The 17,723-nt window shown below is 31.7% G+C and overlaps 1 protein-coding gene across 2 annotated transcripts in view; it reads right to left on the bottom strand.

The window, feature by feature from the left end:
- Positions 1–17,289, bottom strand: part of LOC123695131 (autophagy-related protein 16-1) — a 139,960-nt gene extending 122,671 nt beyond the window's left edge. The window contains exons 1-9 of one of the 2 annotated variants that reach the window (XM_045640866.1): positions 16,983–17,289; positions 16,666–16,776; positions 16,421–16,583; positions 14,859–15,021; positions 12,743–12,831; positions 12,159–12,212; positions 10,450–10,606; positions 10,002–10,107; positions 7,773–7,918 (exon numbers count right to left, since the gene is read on the bottom strand). In XM_045640866.1, the coding sequence (XP_045496822.1) occupies positions 7,773–7,918; positions 10,002–10,107; positions 10,450–10,606; positions 12,159–12,212; positions 12,743–12,831; positions 14,859–15,021; positions 16,421–16,583; positions 16,666–16,776; positions 16,983–17,076 (1,083 nt within the window). In that variant the 5' untranslated portion in view covers positions 17,077–17,289. The remainder of the gene's footprint in view (positions 1–7,772; positions 7,919–10,001; positions 10,108–10,449; positions 10,607–12,158; positions 12,213–12,742; positions 12,832–14,858; positions 15,022–16,420; positions 16,584–16,665; positions 16,777–16,982) is intronic. The other variant, XM_045640867.1, reaches the window with a different exon arrangement.
- Between the last annotated feature and the right edge of the window lie 434 nt (positions 17,290–17,723).

Genomic DNA, 17,723 nt, shown 5'->3' with positions numbered 1-17,723 from the left:
TTTACATTTTTTCTTGCTGACACAAATATTGTACAAAATAAAAAAAAACTTCATATTTAGATTTCCTCAGATAAGACACGTGCAATTGAGTCTTGCACAAAATTCTTGTTTTCAAAAGAATGTGATAACAAGCTCGAAAGCGGTCAAGCAATTTGACAAGTTCGCGATAGACGCAACTACGAGATCAAATCTAACTTTACTTCTAGGGTTGCCACTCTATTTATTTTAATAAAAGTTATATCAAACGCTGTTGAAGTGAATAAATTACGTAAGTGAATTAATGTTAGAACGCTATTCACATTTCTCTTTTAACAAATTTGGCAAAGAGGACACTTACAGTAAATTCCAGAAGATTTAATTGGTTGCTAAAGTATTATCCCCGCAAATTGCTAATGCGCCTGGCCGCCATTTTGATGACGTAATGATGACGTAATTTCGTGACATTGTACCGTTAGTACCACCCGGCCGGCTTGTGGGTGACGTCATGTGGGTGTTAATTAGACAAGGTTCCAGCGCATTAGCAATTTGCGGGGATTATAAAACCTAACAATATTATTTATATTTTATGAAATTTCAACAAAGAAAACATTAAATTCCCTTAGTCCAATACCTTTTTGCATCATCGAAGTAGACTTCCACAAAATTGCAACCATTGCTATTAATTATTGCTTGCATTTATATTAAGAGCTATCTATTCGTTTCCACAATTTTTCGTACATTTCAAATGTACAAAAATAATCGAAAACATCACTTAGCAACCCTGCGTACGTGAAACAATCACGTGTGTAGGGGCACACCTCGTCGGCATTCGTGCTTGCGATTAGATCAGTCGGCACGCGACCGCCGACACGTGTCGCGAGAGATCCATTAAAGCTCATGATGCAGAGCTTGCATACACCGACCATACCTAATGTTCTGCATTCTTCACTATATAGTATAAAATAAAGTCGCTTTCTCTGTCCCTATGTCCCTATGTATGCTTTAATCTTAAAACTAGGCTACGGATTTTGAAGCGGTTTTTTATTAGATGGAGTGGTTCTCGAGGAAGGTTTTATTATACAATTTATTAGATTTTAAACAAAGCCTGCGAAGCCACGGGCGGGTAGCTAGTTAAGAATAGACTTAGCCCTTCTATATTTAACTACCCACTTCATCAAACAATAACACTAGGTGCAGCAATTAAATAATGACTCTTCGTCTTAATTAAGCTTTCTCGGTAATGTTCTTGCTTAGTAAGTACTCTTATCGTCAGATGTCTCTCAAAAGTTATATAAAAAGCTAAAAGAAAATTATAAAAAGATTTTTCTATAATTTCCTATTAATATTAAAACGAAAATAACACGATAGATCTAAGAGTGTAAATGCCAGCATCATAATAACGCAAGAATACATATTATATCAATCGAAGTTAATATCTATGGAATTCTCAAACATTATATTATATTTCTATTCTGATTCTTTAATTATTCATTAAGGGCCCTTAGTAGGTGAACACGGAAAAATGGACTGTTTTCTATGAGCTATAATTGAAAATATTGAGGTTTTTCGCACTGAAATTTCTAATATGTATTACAGAACGTATGTGTGATGGGATGACTGTTTCCAAAACACGATTGGAAAACTTTTGCTCGATAAAAAAAAATCCTGAAGTTACCTCTAAAATATCATATAAATGCTCATTACAACCGTATTTTACGATAATAATTCGTATAAAATCACAAGTACATAGGCATTTACCTTCTCGATTTCGTGACTGTTTTAGATTTAGAAAATACTAAATATTTTCATTCACTTTTTGATAAAAATGTGAATGGCGCTTACGATTTTTAGTTTCGAGCACGTTGATTCCATACTAAACGCGGATCCCCTCACCGCTTACCTCAGGCCCGAATAGCTGAATTTTCGCTGACCGCCTAACCCCCCTTAAACATCTTTAAATAAATTATAAGCTTAGTGTACAATATAACTTATTTAAAATTAAAAAAAAAAGATTTGTATGTTTGTAGAAAAGTACATACAGAGCTTCAATACAAAAAATGCTTATATTAAACTCAGCTAAATAGAGTTTGTAGGAAATAAAAATGCCTAAAGTGTCTTTGGTATCTTTGAAAAGCTCATTGATGTAGAAATAAAAACAAAGTGAACTTATTTTAATCATTCAATTATTATCAACGAGTATATACAAAACGTATAGCTTTAAATATATGTAATAAAGGTATAATTTATACTGCTCCATTGTATGGAGCGGATGGTGTAATGGAGCTTACAACAATAGCGTATAAGTCCTTACAACTGTGCAATTAAATATCACAAGCAAAGCCCAGTGTAGTAACCATAACCAATAACAATAAAACATAAAACTGCATTCAAAATTACATGAACGATGAAGATGTCCATAAAACATGAAATATTTATGAAATTATAGGCAGAGGGCTTTAAATTTTAAATAAACGAGAGACGAACAAAGAAAAAAAGCGCACGAAACGATCCTGTCAGTCAGACCATCATGACATGTCAGATTACCGACGGCATACACAATCTTAAAACATTATAATTCAGAAGATTACCAAATAAGGATTTCTAGAATGTGCTCTACGACGTCCTTGAGCACCAACGCGGTCGTGAATATCATTGAATTTTATCAAAACCAACCATTTTGATATATTCTTCCGATTCCATTCAATAAATAATTAGATTATATCTAACGACCGGCGTATCGGATTAGATGAAATATTACAACCAGCTTGGTACTAATAAAATGAGGAACGAGATTACATACGTTATTTCAATGGGTCTAGCTAAGAGCATGTCCTGTTCAGTATACATATTATTATAGCACAACGTTTTCAAATTACGTCGCATTTATTTTACGTTGAGAATATTTATGAACATTTTCATAGTTTTCTTTATATCAATGATTATAAGGAATGCGTAAGTGGAACATAAACCTGAGCATTTTCACCACAGGGTTCCGAATCGTTTAGAGATTTTATTCGACATTATATGGAAAGTTATCATCGAGAAGTTTATAGCTTAAAATATTTTATAGTTATCGGATAGATAATAGACCAATTTTGATGAAAAAATGGGCTGAGTTGTAATTTAATTACCTGTATAAATGGTATTAGATAAGCTTTAGTACCATTATTCTATCATATTATGTATGCAATACAGTTAATAATTTCGTTCTTACAGTTCCTACAAAGTTTTACTTATACATAATATAAATAGGGTTACATAAAGTTTGTTCAATCGATTTTGGTTTTTATTTCATATATTTGTTCCTTTCCTATAAAAAGCTTTTAATATGTACACTTATTTTACTGTGAAGTATTTCCCTAAAGAGGTAACTTTTTGACAAACCCAATTGTATCTATGAATAAAGATATCCTACTAATATTATAAATGCGAAAGTTCGTAAGTATGGATGTATGGATGTATGGATGTATGGATGTTTGTTACTCTTTCACGTAAAAACTACTGAACCGATTACAATGAAATTTAGCACACATATAGAGGGTAACTTGGATTAACACATAGTTTTTATCCCGGAAATCCCACGGGAACGGGAACTATGCGGGTTTTTCAACAACATAACGTAACATTATGATATAACTAGATTTCCGCCCGCGGATTCGCCCGCGTTTCAAATGAGAGATATTTGATTCATGCATTTGCTAACAAAGCTCAATGAAATGTATATCGGTCAAGCCACTGCAAGTGATCGAAATCGCTTCGCTATAATATGATGTCTGCTAATTTATCAATATGGAAAACATCATGTCTTAACAAGAGAGAGAGCGTAGAAAACGAAAATACAATGAAAGCATAGTGAAAAGATGCTTTATGGCCGGGAACATGGACAATCGTGTTTATCAAAACAATTTCATTGTTTAACCGCATGACTTTGCATAATCGAATGCGAAACATTTATCATCGTGTTCAACTGTCATTTTAGATGTTACTTATTCAGACTACAGGTAGGTAAATCAAAGAGATGCGGTATTTGGTAGTACTTTTAGTTTCAAAACGATGCTATTGTTGTGGTAAATACGTGGCTCTTTAACTTTTCAATATGAACTAGCACACACTTTCGCCGGGAAGAAAAATGAGGTCGCACATAATGGCCGTGGACAATACCCTTCATGACTTTTCTCGGTTTCTAATGTTTGAACCTCTGTTCTATTATAGAGGGAATTTATTCCATGCGATAGCATCTTATCAGCGATGGGACATCGATTTCTGCATTTATGTATTTTATTTGCTCGGCTAAAGTAAATGTTAGCATAAAGATACATAACTAAATGAATTTATAAATGTTTTAAATTCTTTAAATGTTTAATATTACAGCACAACAGTACCGAATAACGTACATTTGAATGAATTTCACACATACCTTAAAAGCCACATAAAACGTTACATTATACATTCAGCCAGTTTAATTTCTTTCATCAGTTAAGAACACGGTGCAGTTCAATGGAATTAGCAGCGTCTGATTTTACTGTTTGATAGCCCGCTATCTCGTCATGATGAGAGGAATTCTCTCTGAAATTAACGTTCCAACATACAATGTACGAAGAGAAAACACAGAGCATCGGCAATGCAAGTCGGTAGCTAGGTAATGACAAAAATTGATAGTGGCAATGCCGAGGGCGAATCAACAAATCTGTTAGCAGATTGTAAATCACCACGGAATGTAGCGGCGTGGCTGTGCGTTCACGATGTACGATCGATTTTGGCTTATTATTATGGCGATTACTCGCTCTCGGTTACGGGAATTCGTTGTGTAATTTGTGTTTGCATCAGAATCATCCTGAGCGATCGTGGTCACGCAGACCCCGATGCGAAATCAAACACGGAAACTGTAATTTTATACACCTGGAATGGGCATTCCTATGATGGTTTCACATAAAACGTTTAGTGTGTACTATAATTCCTATAAGGTGAAAATATTCAATACGATTGCTTAATCATTGTTATTAGGTAAATACCTGCCACGATTTTAATCGACAACCACTACAAATATGTGCAAACATTTTATAAAATACAGTATTTACTTATCTCATCTAATTTAATTGTTACATGTTTCTAAAGTACGATTATAGTTAATCATTAATCTGCAGTCATTTAACTGTCTTGTTGAGACTACAGGCTTTTAATTTAAACGTACAATCCCTACAATAAAAATGCATTGGCCTATTATTTTCTGTGAGCGCTTCCAGTTTTATAACTTCCTGTTAATTCTCTTAACGAATGGGCGGATCATGCTATTTGAAATAATAACCTTTAACTATCTATAGTTTTCCCGCGAAATTTTATGATCACGTGAGTCAGTGTCCACACAGTGGGTGGCTCCGGGTTCATTTGTCACGGTTATTGAACCGCATTATCATTTACTAGTGCTTGACTGACAGTTCCTTATTTGCAAAACGGGATTAAACAGGTAAGGCACAGCCGGGACAACCCGATCAATCACCCTAATACATATTGTAAACGTTGATACAATCGATTTGTTATTGAATCCAATTTGAATATTGTTTTCTATCAGACTTGAGTTTCACCGGCTCGGCGTACGGTAACTGCAGTGCGCAGGGTCGCTTAAATTAAGATATAAGAATTCGTGAGTAATAAATATTGTTTGTTATAGATGTAAGAATAATAATAATATAGATAGAAGTGGGGTTGGATATTGTTGTGAAACGTCCGGAAGTGATCTTGCGGGATCACGACGCGCCGACGCGCGCTAACAACCCGCTAATAGGGATCGTGCTCGTGACCCCGCCTCCCGTTCTAGACAATATCATCCTGACGTAATATTGCTCTTATTGTTATTCCGTCGGAATCGCCAATCTTTTTTGTGGTTGCAATTTCGATACAGAATAACATTTTCGTTTAGAGAACTCCATCAAATTGAGCCATTATTTTGCAAAATCATAGACTCACATTAAACGGTCGAGATGAATGTTATAACGTAATTTGTTGTCAGCAAAAAATTGCCCGTGGGCGGATAAATGTAGTGTTTTCTAACAAACGGGTTGAATTGTATCCCGTACTTAGGCTATAATTATGAAAAAAGGTCAGTGTTGTAAGAATAGTCAATTGCTTTATCCTGTATGGCTTTTAAAAGTACTTATTTACTTCACTTATTCACTTTAAACATCAACTAAATTGCATATTAGTTAGACTAAAGACATTGGTGGAAATGTAAAAATAAAGTTTTAGTTACATTAAAATGTTCAAGAATATTTTTTCCTAGAAAGGTTCCGACCAATAATGTTAAGTACTGGTAAAATCCGTAATTAAAATACAAAGCGTTATATAAATGGAAAGTAGAAAATGAACTTTTTTTGTAAGTATCTTTACCTTATTATTTATGGTTTTGTTGACTTGTTCAGAAAATTGTCTCACCGATAAAAGAGGTTAGAAGGACCTTGTGAGCGGGGTTGCCCAACGCTCATGTTATGCATTTTCATATACTTACCTATAATAAATAAATACTTTAGGAAATTTTTCACACGGCCCGATCTGATCCCATACTAAGCTTTTCGCTTAATCGTGTGTTACGGAAATCAGATGGCTGGTAAACATACATATGTATATATATGTATATACATATATGTATATACATATATATGTATATATAAATTTAAATAAACACTTACATAGATAATTACCAGCCAGAAACAGAGAAAACATCGATGTTCACCACACAAATATTTGCCTTGTGTGATACTCGAATCCACGACCTCTGGCTTTGGAAGGCAGGGTCACTACCAACCACGCGCACGCTAACCGGTCAGTCAATATGTCAGCATATTATTGTGTCAAAAATATGTATGTTGCCAAAAACAACACAATCATAAACAATTGAAATTTATACATTGCTTGCAATGCATACAGGCACCATTTTATACTAAGCGAGCGGTCGCGCAATGTAGAGCATTCATTGCAATTCAGTTACAATTGATTTATTGGGGTTAAAATTATTTACTGGGAGAAAAGCGGTGACACGCGTTCTATACAAATCAGGAACTATTTCAATTCTAATCTATTTTATCTTTTCTGTGGTCTCAACCTTCTGCTTTATTATGCAAACGTTATTTCTCGATTTCGAATAGATAAATCTAAAAACCGAGAAATACATTGGTAGTAAATATTTAACAAGCCGCATAGATATTAATCTATGGACAATTTTTATTTAATACGTGCACAAACACAAGCCCTACTCTTCAAATATATTGCGTGCTAATTTTTTTTTCATTATAGAGATAGGTGTAAATAGTTCACACTTAATCCGTTATAATACATTTATGAGGTAAATAATGACAATAAAACGAAAATAATATTAAGTAAGCATATTTTTGTAGTGCTGGACTTTCATATGGATATTAAGTAAGTGTCAAATCCCTAGAGAGATTTAATTGTGTTTTAACACGTAATTACATATTCATCAATTACAATAATAACAGGCGATAGATTTTTATATTAGGCTTACCTTCGGTTTTGTTGCTACATTTTGCTTCGTATATTTATTGCCTAAACTTTAAACCTCAAACGCAAAACAATTCTTGAAAATCAAACAATCACAAAAAATCAAACACCAATTACATAATAAATAATAAATACATTTCTTTTTAATTTTTTTGAAGTCGATTAAAAATTTTAAACCGCAAACGCAACACAATTCTAGAAAATCTAAGAATAATAATAATATCCTCCCAAAAAAAAAAAAAAATTCCCGCCAAAAGTCGTGTAAAAAAAAGTCAGCTCACCCTCAACCGCTGATCGCCGACCGTCCACACGCGGCTCGCGAAGTCGTTGGACGCGCCCACTATGTACGCGCCCGTTGAGTCGAAGTCCACAGACATGACGCCCGCGTTCGAACCGACCAGCGTGCCTCGGTTTTCGCATGTACCTACTGTGGATAATGAATTAATTTTCAACACAATTTTATTAGGTAGTTAATAGTTATGTAAAAATGTTAAATGGGCAGATTTAATTCAAACTTCGTACCCTTAACAATAATTTAAGATATTATGTCGGGAACAGTTTGGATTTAGAAAAAATAATTCTACTTCTTTAGCATGCTTCGATATGGTGAAAGAAATAATTCAAGCCTTTATTGAAAAAAAACCAGCAGCCACCATATTCTTACATATGAGCAAAGCATTTGATTTTGTGGACCATCAATTACTCTTGTTTAAGTTGGAGAAATATGGTATAAGAGGAATTGCTAAAGAATGGGTTGCAAGTTACTTAAATGATAGATATCAGTATGTGGAGATTCATAAAATGATAAATCAAACACGAAACTCATATAGGTCAGAGAAAAAAGTTAATAAATCAGGTGTACCACAAGGAAGTGTGCTCGGTCCATTTTTATTCCTCTTATATATTAACGATTTACCGAGATCAGTGAAACACAAGACAGTTTTATTCGCAGACGACACTACCCTTATTGTTAAATGCACGGATAAAAATACATATGAGAGAGATATAAATACAGCATTATATAATATATTAAAATGGTTACAAAATAATAATCTGAAAATAAACTTAGTAAAAACAAAAATAATTCAATATTATACAAAGAATTGCACCAAAATTAATCTAGACATAAAATGTAATGATCAAGTAATCGAACAGGTAAAACTTCTTTCTTTCATTCTTAGGTGTTCTGGTAGACGAAGGTCTAAAATGGGACAGTCATATTGAATATATTTGTGATAGGTTAAATCGTTTCGTTTACGTATTACGTCGCCTTAGAGATACTGTATCTATGAATGCTGCAATAAATGCCTACCATGCATATATATCGTCGATACTCTCTTACGGAATAATTCTTTGGGGACAGTCTTGCGAGGTGCGGAAAGTGTTTGTGGCACAAAATAAATGTATCCGGGCCCTGTGCGGATTACATCAAAGGGACAGTTGCAATTTGCAAACCAATGTTCGGTAAATTAAGTATCCTTACACTAACCTGCATATATATAAGAGAAGTATGTTTATTTGTTAAATACCACCCAGAATATTTTAAAAAGAAAGGAGAAGTAAATTCGCATATGTTAACGAGGTATCAAAATAAACTGCACTTTCCAACATGTAGAATAAATCAAGCAAAAAATAGTGTGATATTTATGACTATTACAATATATAATAAAATACCGGATAACTTTAAGGATCTCCCAGTAAATATATTTAAGAAGAAACTGACGAAATGGTTAATGGAGAAACAATTTTATGATATTCAAGAACTTATTACATTGCGGAATCTGTGAAGGAATTAGTGACGTTTAACAATAGTGACGCGAAGAATTTGTGTAGTGTTGGTGTAGTGTAATTTAATTAACTTATTTCCATTTAAATATTTGCACACCCAAATAGTGGGTAGAATGTATTAGCGCCTTAATATTGTAACAACACCTTTTTTGTAACTACATTCTTGTAAATAAATGAAATTTGAATTTGAATTTGAATTTGAATGAGTTTAAGCGTATTTATTATTAGTTATTGAAGTGAAACTTCTTTATCGGAGTTGGAAAAAAATTTAGTGTAACATTTTTTCGTTACGTGCCATCTTTTTCTTATCCCTACCACGCGTGATTCGACGTATTCCCTGTAAAGTTGCATGTAGTAAATTATTTGTTGAAAAATAAGGTCATAAAGAAGTTTCACTTTTTACGTGTGTACACGAACACATTTTTTTAAATAACGGTATCGTTCAAACTTGCATTAAAATCTTCAATTAAGCACACTTTTCGTTTTAAATGAAGCGCCTGATCAATTGAATTTGATGATACTGCTAGAGAGGCGTGAGGTTGAAGAAATTAGGAACGAAAACGTTAAGCTAATCCTTTAATTTTAACTTAATAAGAAGAACAGCATTAGTTCCGAATTCCGCCATGTGCCAAAATATCCTCGTACTTTATATTTCATTATTAAGTCAAAAAAGATAGTACGATATATTTTTCAATAAATTAAAATATTTTTATAATACTTACATTTGGACACATCCCACAATTTAACTTTTCTATCTGCACCTCCAGTAGCCACTATTCTATCGGTCGGACTCCATTTTACTGCATTTACCTCTCCATCATGTGCATCCTATTATAAATATGAAAGTGATTGATGAATCATTCATAATAATATATTCTTAACTAGCATATAGTCTTAAACTTAACAAATTTTTTGTATACTAAAACCTTCTTCGAGGAATCATGCTATGTAAAAGCAGAATGAAAATTCGTGCAGTTGCTTTTGACTTTATCGCTAGCAAACTAACAGACAGACGCGGCATCGGATTTTATTTTAAAATATGTAGTAATATAGTTTCATATCATATTCTTAGTTTGTGAAAAAGTAGGCTATTATTTACATCAGAGCAATAACTTTTATTGTAACAACTTCTCGAGTCTCGTATCTAAATGAAATAATTTAATAACTTACGAATCTTAAAGCTACTTTAGATGGAAGTGTGGTCGCGTAGTAAGGCATCGAGTCCATTATTTTATCGTCCGCGCTGCCTCCTGAACCCGCACTACTCCTACTCCCACCTTCCCTTGCTGCTTCTTCTAATTCCTTTCGTACTTTGTCACTCTTTTTCCTGAAAAACAAATACCCTTTATAATCCATCCCAGATATTTCACATTAAGTGGCGTAACAAATCATTATTTAATAGGCATATTTGTTCTTTTGAGTGTAAAGTAAATTCAGATAGCATTGTTACGCCACTGAGGCCAAGCCATGAGCTTGCTCCAAGCTTCGCTAAAGCATTTTTACAAGCTTCTTTTTCAATATTTTCTAGGCTACCATGAGATCACGTGCCGCTGTCTTCAAAAAATACATAAGATATATAAAAAATTGTTACAAATATTTGCCAATTTCCTTATGCATACGCATTCCATTCCATGCAAAGTGTATGCAACATGCAATATCTCCGAAACATAATAATATTATATACACAATCAATTCGCAATAAGTTCTTTGAAACCAAACTTAAAACTTACGTTAGTACAAACCAGGCTTCAAATCATTTATTTACAGCAATCATAATATATTTGGTAAATGATAATGTTATATAAAAATACTCCAATTGGATTTGAAACTTTTCATTCACCGTTACACTCGACACAAAAATATTTTTAGCTTCCAAGTTACCGTTAGGATATACTTAAGACTGATGATGTATTTGATTAAATTTATAATTTTTGTGTCAAGGGTTCACTTATAAATATAGATACTATTTTATTTTATCTTCATTTATGTTAGTAGGTATTCATTAGTTCCATTAATTATGTGAGATGCTAAATATTATAGACTAAATTTAGGGGATAAAAATACTAGATATTTCCGAAGTAGATTTTAACTAAGGTTTCAATCTGACTTAGCTCTACTCCACATAGATACTCTGAGAGCTTCACATAATTATTGGACAGCGCCGGAAGGACTATCGCATATTTTATATTTCCAAATCATAAAATTAAACCTGCGTCAATTAATTTATAATAGACTTGCAAAGAAAGTTTGCAGAAATATATGCAATCGTCCTGTTAATTTTATACAATAAAATGCAGACTTATTTCAAATGGAATTAACCAGTCGAAAGTGGCAAACTTATATAAATCAAGTGGTGGTGCAAACCGCCCATAAAACTATGTAATTATTGGTTACAGCGTCTAACTCTATAACAATATGAATAAAAATGTAATGGATGTTAACAATGTCATTGAAAATTTTAGTTCTATTTATAACTTCACTTAAATAATTTTGAATACCATATCCAGAAACCGAAAATGTTTTCGACCAAATGTCCACATAATGCATGATTGTAATTTGTAACATAATTAGTAATGCGCCATAATAACAGGTAAGAGAGCGGAAACAATTATTGAAAAGATAGCCATTCGATATAATTTCAAACCAATAACAAACAAAACAAATTCAAATAGATAAAATACAGGAACAAGTTACGGAAGTACAATTGATTTCATTTCCATACAATCAAAACACGTCAAATAAGAGATTGAAAAATGAGTCAGTTTCAGAGTGCAGTTAAGACATATATATGAGTAATCGCAATGAAGAAGTAAAATATTTATTGAACGCCACATTGCCTTCATACCACCAAATCCTCATTCACGTTATGTCACACTCACCCGAAACTAACTCTACCAAATGTGTTGATCAAAAACGCGGTAGGGTTGCTTGACCTGTTGAAGAAATTAAACAAAAAGAAGCAAACAAATCATCATGTTCTATGCAAGCGTTCTCAACCGCGTGACACACGCATAATCCCGTACTACACATACACTACGCATTGTAACACAAAGTTTGTGAACATAATATCTGCAACACAAAACGTTAAGTGCAGTTTCATTTACACGGTGAAGCCAATTAACTACGTAGTATACATTAGTTGTATTACTTAAGCGTCTCAATAAGTCACAAATATGCTACGTGCAGAACTTTCCCCTAGGGCCTAGATGATAGGAGCAGTTTTGGATAGAGAAGTCCGCTGCCAATTACTCAATGAAGTAGTGAAAATTTAGCTCATTACAATTGATAAAGCCGATAATACCATAAAATATTTTTATGAAAAAATCATATTATTTAAACAGCTTAAAAATTTTGAATTTCTTTTGAAATTACTCAAAACTATTCAACTCCAAACAAAATCAATAAAAACATGCAATGAAAAAAATTATACTTTATTTGAAGTAGCAAGTAATAGAATACTTACTTGATGAAGTGTTCATTTTCTTCATTCATTTTATCTGCATCTTTCGCTTTATACTTGATAAGTCTTTCAACAAGAGATCGGTTTTCATCCTGAAATAAAAGAAAAAACAATGTTTTGTATTCCCGGTCGCTAAACTTGATCAAAAAACATGTACCCAATGCACATTACTTTTCTAAACATTTGAAAGAGATAAATCTCTAATCAACAGCATAAGAATGTTTTCTCAATGTAACGAAGTGTAAATCATTCGCACTTCACAAGAAACACGGACTAAAAGAAATAAACACTTATACCCACACGATGCTAAATTTTCAACTGAACTGTGAATGTGATAATATAGAAGATATAGGCGTAAACATTTTATATATACCAGTAATCACATGAGACTCATAAAATCTACAGGGTGATGTTTACGACCGGAACTGTATTAGTTAATGTTTTAATGTAATCGCTTTCATTACTTAGACGATGATCATAAAGTACCTTAACTATTCATGTATTATTATCTTTTATGTATTAGAAAGAAGCAATATTTATTAATTTTCAGAAACTTTTTCTCTTTTTTTGCTAAGCATCATAATTTATTAACTATATTTCTGCCCGCGGTTCCACCCGCGTAGCCAAGGGAAATCCACCCCATCTGAATTAAATGTTTATTACGGGTCAAAAATAGCTTGATGTTAACATCTAGCCTTGCTATCTCCAAACAACAATCGTACTAGGTATAAATTCGCTCCATGTTTATAATATTCTTAAGAATTAAAAGGGAAGTCTATCTTACTGCTGATTTTTTATTATTTGACCATTATTTATAAAATGTAACATCAAAAGAATAGATCAACTTAATTTTATTGAATAAATAAATAAATAAATCATTTAGAATAGAATATAACCTACATTCAGTTAAATATGCAAGTTAACTATAATAATAGTTTGCTTCTGAGATTACGGAACACGCCAAGGAAATCAAATACATAAATATGAATTAAAATAAGAATCATACTAGATATACTGGACAAAACCTCGAATTGCCTTGGCACATCGCCATCATTTCAGTGATGCAATAAAAATTTGAAGTTCCAGTGGAATAGTTTTCAAGTATGAGTATTGAGTACACGTAGTAAAGCAACGTAAAACGGATTCGTTGCACGCACGAAACGTTCATTCTAACATTATTATTAGTGAAACCTCGCTCATAGGTTTGTATATTCTAGTCTTAACAATGCTTTCATTTTTTAGTATTATTTTCTTAAAGTTCGCATTTGCGTCGGCTGTGATTTTGTAAACAAATAACAATGCCAAAAATATTCTCTCTACTGTAAACAATCCGCACGTTTCTATAATTTATAGTTTCATACTATTTTTGGCTTGGTAACTAATTTACTTTAATTTTATTCGAAACTAGCTTCCGCCCGCGACTCCGTCCGCCCGGAAAAATTAAGATTTATTTTTTTCTACGTATTTTTCCGGGATAAAAAGTATCCTATTTTATGCCCAGGATAATAAGGTATAATTATACCAAGTTTCATCGAAATCGAACCGTTATTTTTCACGTGATGACTGAACATACAGACAGACAGACAGACAGACAAAAAATTTTTTAATCACATATTTGGGTTTGGTATCGATCCAGTAACACCCCCTGTTATTTATTTTTTCAATATTTTCTATGTACAGAATTGACCCTTCTACAGATTTATTATATATGTATAGTATATAGATTGCTAACAATTAAATGTATATATTATTATAGATAACCAATTTATTATATAAATTTTGTCATTCATATAAATAAATAATCAGAATTAAAAAAAATCAGTTTCTACATTGCCGAGTCTTACGATGATGTTTTTTTTTAACAAACTAAAGTTGCTTCTTTATTTGTGTACTTTGCTTTTTTTAACAAACTAAAAATGCTTCTTTAATTGAACTTAGAATAGGATAATTCAGTACCATGGCAGAGGCAATTGGAAAAAGTATTTCTCAAATGACATTTTTACGCATTATTACGTACAGTTCATTGAATTTCCTATTCTTAGTTGGATCAGCTTATATGATTCTTATTAGAAATTACTAAATTTTCAATTTTATTATAGAAAACCTTATAAGAATATACCTGTGCTTTTCTTAACTTATCTTCAATGGCTGCAAATGCTATTTGCAATGCTTGATGTTCATCTCGCAGTACTTGATTAAGACTTTGTAGTTCAGACATATTTGTTTCATACATTTGAATTTCTGCTCTAAGCGATGCAATTAAAGCTGTATTTTCTGAAATTCTGAAAAAAATAATAAATGAATTGAATTTGGTTGTTAACAAATTAAGTTTAACATATATTTGTAATCTTTAATACTATGAATCCATACTAATATTATAAATGCGAAAGTAACTCTGTCTGTCTGTCTGTTACTCAATCACGCCTAAACTACTGAACCAATTTGCATGAAATTTGGTATGGAGATATTTTGATACCCGAGAAAGGACATAGGCTACCTTTTATTGCGAAATATGTACCACGGGCGAAGCCGGGGCGGACCTCTAGTGTTTTATAATTGCATTTCACAATATTACATATCTGTGAATTATATAGAATAATAATAAAGTAGTTTTATTTTTTTCTATAGATCTTCTCTGACTTGTTAGGTATAACATCAAATTGAATTTTATATTGCCATCATTTGTACAATTATTAATAATAAATTGCCAGAAATAAATTCATTCAGGGTACTACTACATATATTACATATATACTTAAAGATTATTATAATTTTAAAAATGTTATTGCAAAGGTTACATTAGACATTGGACCTTGAATAAGTGGTAAAAAGTAGATCATCAATGACACAAATGACAAAGGAATATAAAATGGACAACAATATATTCAAATGAATGACCTTGCACTCTTAATTTGATCACTTGATTGGTTCAAATATGTAAATGATGTCATTTCAATAGATTGGGAAGTTATTCCACAATAAGATCTTCATTTATGACATGTATTTGTTATTCATCTATAACAGACGTACAGTACTCATGTTTTTGATATTTGAATTATAAGTATTACTTCTTAATTAATCAAATAATTTAAAAATATTTAAAAGTTTGTGCATTCTACATTAGATTATTATTATGCAATATCTAAGATAAAAAAAACAGGCTCACTTTCAAAAATGAATAGATAATGTGTGGTTTAGGGTAATAATCACATTTTGTAGTAAAATCATAACTGACACTATAAAGTTGGATGAGATTAGATAAAATAATGAGATATTTATTCATAATTTTGAACTCTGCTAACAAGCAATTAAGCAATTTCATTTATCATTTTTTTAATTCTAATATAATAATAATTTCTATAAACAACATTGTGTCAATACATTGAATTTAATTTAATGAGACCAAAAGTATTTATTTAATCATAAACACATAAAAATAAACATTAATTAGTTAACAAATAATAGTTTAAAAATAAAGATTGATAAAATCTATAAAGATTGCTAATTGTTAAAAGTATTACTCATTGCTTTTGTCTATTTATTTAACTAGGTATTGACTTTTCTGTATGTGAGAACATTGATAAAAAGAATTCCTATTATGGAAACAATATTCATATTGTTTTGATATTAACAAAATATTATTGTGCATATTTCTTTGGTTTGTATGGACTGAATACTTACACAATATCTTTAGCTTGCAAACTTTTCTCTAAATCATGAACTTTTGCATTAAGGTTAATAATTTGCTGTGCGCTTTCACCCCTCCTCCTGTGCAATGATGTTAGCTCTTCCTGCTGATTTAATATCTTTTGTTCTAATGCTTGAATCTTTTCATTAGTTGCTCCTAAAATCAATGATTATGATAGATATAATTTAATGTTATCTGCATTAACGGTTCATTAATATTCCAATAATTTAACACAAACCTCCTCCAGATGAAACACTTTCTGTATTAGAATATCTTATTCTCTCATTGACGAGAGTAAGCTGTAAGTTTTCATTTTTAAGGGTGTTCACATTATCAAATAATCTGCTTTCTGAAAATTAAAATTAGTAAACAATAATGAATAATTAACAATCTCACTCACATTCTTCATATTGTCACTATTCATATATTATCTCACTTCCAAGAAAGTAATCAATCTACTAAAATAAATATTGACGTTAATTGTATACATGTGACTGAATATTCGACAATTATAAACGCAACATGAATATCATTTTCAAAGGTTATGTTACTTACGAAATGTGAAAATATCTTGAAATGCTGCAGTCTCTCTTTTGTTTCGAGCCCGTAGTTGGTTTATAATATTGTTTCTCCACTCACCACCTTCCATTTTAATAAAAGTTTAACTATATGTTTGTAAATATTACTATTTCTATGTAAAGCGACATAAGAATAATTCAAATATTATTTTATGTTATGAATCAGGATTGCGCATTTTAAACCACAACATTCTTAATAGTGACTTAAAATTAGAATGCATTAATTAGAAACGATTTACAAAAATGAATTTACTTCCCTGTAGTTGTAAATAAAGTTTTTAGTAATTGACAATTGACATTTGACAATGGAAATTGGAAATTGACGAATGACAATGACGTAATTGACGTTTGACATTCGGAGGACATTGATAATATTTAGCAGCTATATCAATGACTAAGGAATCCTATTCCTTATTCATTGTAATATACAGGGTGTAATCGTTAAGTGTGCACAAGCGATTATTCCGTAACTATTGCAGATACCAAAAAACTTTAAACTGATATCGAAAGTACTTAACCTAATGAGTAAAATGGCCATAATAATTTTTTTAAAATAAAACGAGAAATATCCAAAAATGTGACATTAAACGCTCCCATACATTTTATTTCCCATACATTTTGTATTCATAGCAGATTTTCGAAATGATGTCCTCATTGTGCAATACAATGAGGAGCTCTATTTACAGTTTCTAGATGAACTTCCCTTCAAATTTGCGAA

The sequence above is a fragment of the Colias croceus genome, chromosome 10 (assembly GCF_905220415.1).
Source record: "Colias croceus chromosome 10, ilColCroc2.1".
NCBI classification, from domain to species: Eukaryota; Metazoa; Arthropoda; class Insecta; order Lepidoptera; family Pieridae; genus Colias; species Colias croceus.
The sequence above is the reverse complement of the archived record's forward strand: the minus strand, read 5'-3'. Positions and strand labels throughout refer to the sequence as shown.